The 1,090-nt window shown below is 54.1% G+C and overlaps 1 protein-coding gene across 1 annotated transcript in view; it reads right to left on the minus strand.

The window, feature by feature from the left end:
• The window catches only part of LOC119423575 (ATPase PAAT), a 6,027-nt gene extending 5,515 nt beyond the window's left edge, over positions 1–512 (minus strand). The window contains exons 1-2 of the mRNA XM_037690974.1: positions 505–512; positions 277–346 (exon numbers count right to left, since the gene is read on the minus strand). Of these exons, the coding sequence (XP_037546902.1) occupies positions 277–346; positions 505–512 (78 nt within the window). The remainder of the gene's footprint in view (positions 1–276; positions 347–504) is intronic.
• Between the last annotated feature and the right edge of the window lie 578 nt (positions 513–1,090).

Genomic DNA, 1,090 nt, shown 5'->3' on the forward strand with positions numbered 1-1,090 from the left:
ACTACTGAGGGACACAAAGGAACAGTCAGACTAATGAGGGACACAGAGGGACAGTCAGACTACTGAGGGACACAGAGGAACAGTCGGACTAATGAGGGACACAGAGGGACAGTCGGACTAATGAGGGACACAGAGGGACAGTCGGACTAATGAGGGACACAGAGGGACAGTCAGACAAATGAGGGACACAGAGGGACAGTCAGACTAATGAGGGACACAGAGGGACAGTCAGACTAATGAGGCTATGAGTAAAGACTATGGTTCCTGTAGACACACCTTCAGCTCACAGGCTGAGGACGGATGATCAAGGATCAGCTGCTTCCTGTAGAACGGACCTCTGTCTGCACTGGAGGACAAAACATGGAACACTTTATAAACTGAGGATATTCTTCAAACTGTGAGTGGACAAAAAGAGACAAGAGAGCGAGTCTGTCCACCTGTCTGTCCTACAGGAGCCTGTCTACCTGTCTGTCCTACAGGAGCCTGTCTACCTGTCTGTCCTACAGGAGCATGTCCACCTGTCTTTCCTACAGGAGTCTGTCCACCTGTCTGTCCTACAGGAGCCTGTCCACCTGTCTGTCCTACAGGAGTCTGTCTACCTGTCTGTCCTACAGGAGCCTGTCCACCTGTCTGTCCTACAGGAGTCTGTCTACCTGTCTGTCCTACAGGAGCCTGTCTGCCTGTCTGTCTGTCCTACAGGAGCCTGTCTGCCTGTCTGTCTGTCCTGTAGGAGCCTGTCCACCTGTCTGTCCTACAGGAGCCTGTCTGCCTGTCTGTCCTACAAGAGCCTGTCCACCTGTCTGTCCTGCAGGAGCCTGTCCACCTGTCTGTCCTACAGGAGCCTGTCTACCTGTCTGTCCTACAGGAGCCTGTCCACCTGTCTGTCCTACAGGAGCCTGTCCGCCTGTCTGTCCTACAAGAGCCTGTCCACCTGTCTGTCCTACAGGAGCCTGTCCACCTGTCTGTCCTACAGGAGTCTGTCTACCTGTCTGTCCTACAGGAGCCTGTCCACCTGTCTGTCCTACAGGAGCCTGTCTGCCTGTCTGTCCTACAGGAGCCTGTCCACCTGTCTGTCCTACAGGAGCCTGTC

The sequence above is a fragment of the Nematolebias whitei genome, chromosome 17 (genome assembly GCF_014905685.2).
Source record: "Nematolebias whitei isolate Nwh7 chromosome 17, NemWhi1, whole genome shotgun sequence".
NCBI classification, from domain to species: domain Eukaryota; kingdom Metazoa; phylum Chordata; class Actinopteri; order Cyprinodontiformes; family Rivulidae; genus Nematolebias; species Nematolebias whitei.